The sequence below is a fragment of the Colobus angolensis genome, unplaced genomic scaffold (genome assembly GCF_000951035.1).
Source record: "Colobus angolensis palliatus isolate OR3802 unplaced genomic scaffold, Cang.pa_1.0 Scaffold494, whole genome shotgun sequence".
Classification (NCBI taxonomy): Eukaryota; Metazoa; Chordata; class Mammalia; order Primates; family Cercopithecidae; genus Colobus; species Colobus angolensis.
In genome coordinates, this window is record NW_012118421.1 from 230,111 (window position 1) to 232,071 (window position 1,961).

Genomic DNA, 1,961 nt, shown 5'->3' on the forward strand with positions numbered 1-1,961 from the left:
AAAAAAAAAAAAAAAAGAAGAAAAGAAAAAAGATTCTGAAACAAGGTAGCAGAACTGAGGCTTAAAACTGTTTAACTGTAAATACTTAACAATTATTTTATTGAAACTATCCAGTTATGCGATCATGTACATCATGTGATTATAAAGAACTTCTTCCAGTAAGAGCAGGTCTCTAAATATCTTTAACTTACTTGATCCTAATCCCCCTTTTATCCCCACATACACTAATAAGTACTTGTGGAACCTCATGGGATGCCATCTACACAACTGCATCAACACACATCCTTTTAATAAGAGAAAAACAGCCTCTACCTCTTTAAACAAAAATAAGTATCAAAGATGCTATAAGAGAATGCCTTAGAAAAATAAATATCAAAGAAAAACAAATTACTTACATGCTATTTTATATTCACATTTATTCACTTTTTCACGAATTATATTTAAGGCAATGGGCTTTTTGATGATGTCATAGTAGTCTGGGACCTGCAAAATAATTCAAATCTCTCTCTCCACACAGAAAACTTAACTGGAAAGAAGTGTTCAAATAACTAAAAGTTTTGCACTAAAAAAGCAACTCAATATTAACCTCTGAATACTAGTGGTCTGCTAAAATCATGTAATATATTTTCAGTAAATACCATATTGTAGAAGCCTATGTGATATCATTAAAAATGTTAACAATTTATTGTGAAAAGAAAAAATGATCTTGCTCATGACTCCTTCTATGTAGAGATATATATATACACATATGTCTATATAAGTATGTCTATAGATATCTTTCTATATATATCTTTCTATATGTATCTATATATGTATATATACACACACACACACTGTCGCTTGTGACCAAAAGAAAAAAAATTCTTCAATGAGCATTACTGCATTTGTAATAATAAAATGTATGTAGCAAAGTGTAACTTAGGACGAAAATTACCCAGGCAAAATGAGTCAAACGAGTCAAACTAAGATTTAATTTTTTTATGCTATTCAATATGTAATTAATCCTCATTCTTGCTCTAGAAATCTCAAAGTAGAATTCTGATGATGTCATTTCTTCATTCAGAAACCTTGACCTCACACTGGTGAGTGAGGCCCTTTATAATACAGTTGTGTGTGTGAGACTTTCTAACCCAGCCTCATTCAAACCATCCACCATTCACCATATTCTCATTTCTGGGTGTCTACTGTATAGTATATTCCTTTTTCCCTGAAACATCCTTACTCCATTTCTTACTGTTGAAATTCTATCTTTCTTCAATGACCGGTTCCAAATAGTTCTCCTTAAAAAGTGTTCTAATTATTATTTTGTCCCTCTGAAATACTCAAATCAATCTCTGTCCTCTCTACTTCTGTAATACCATGATAACTTCTATTACAGGACCATAACACTGTTCTATCTTTGCTATATAACAGATCATATTCTGCCAATATATATGTAACCTAACTACAACACCATCTCATATCCTTCAGTTTGATTACGCCATCACTGTTACCTAAGAATACCTATCTTTTTTTTTTTCCTTTGGAGACAGGGTCTTGCCCTGTCACCCAGGCTGGAGCGTGGTGGTGTTATCTCGGCTCATTGCAACCTCCACCTTCCAAATTCAAGTGATCCTCCTGCCTCAGATTCCCAAGTAGCTGAGACTAAAGTCATGCACCACCACAGACAGCTAATTTTGTGTGTGTGTGTGTTTTTTGTAGAGTCAAGGTTTGACCATGTTGGTTAGGCTGGTCTCAAACTCCTGGGCTCAAGTGATCCACCTGCCTCAGCCTCCTAAACTTTTTTTTTTTTCTTTTTGAGACGGAGTCTCACTGTCGCCCAGGCTGGAGGGCAGTGGCACAATCTTGGGTCACTGTAAGCTCCACCTCCCGGGTTCATGACATTCTCCTGCCAGCCTCCCAAGTAGCTGGGACTACAGGTGCCCGCCACCACGCCCGGCTAATTTTTTTGTATTTTTTTT

At 35.5% G+C, this 1,961-nt stretch overlaps 1 protein-coding gene across 2 annotated transcripts in view; it reads right to left on the reverse strand.

Moving 5' to 3' along the window:
* BAZ1A (bromodomain adjacent to zinc finger domain, 1A) overlaps positions 1 to 1,961 on the reverse strand; it is a 134,606-nt gene that overhangs the window by 1,877 nt on the left and 130,768 nt on the right. For both annotated transcript variants that reach the window (XM_011959454.1, XM_011959453.1), the window contains one exon: positions 396 to 483. In XM_011959454.1, the coding sequence (XP_011814844.1) occupies positions 396 to 483 (88 nt within the window). The remainder of the gene's footprint in view (positions 1 to 395; positions 484 to 1,961) is intronic.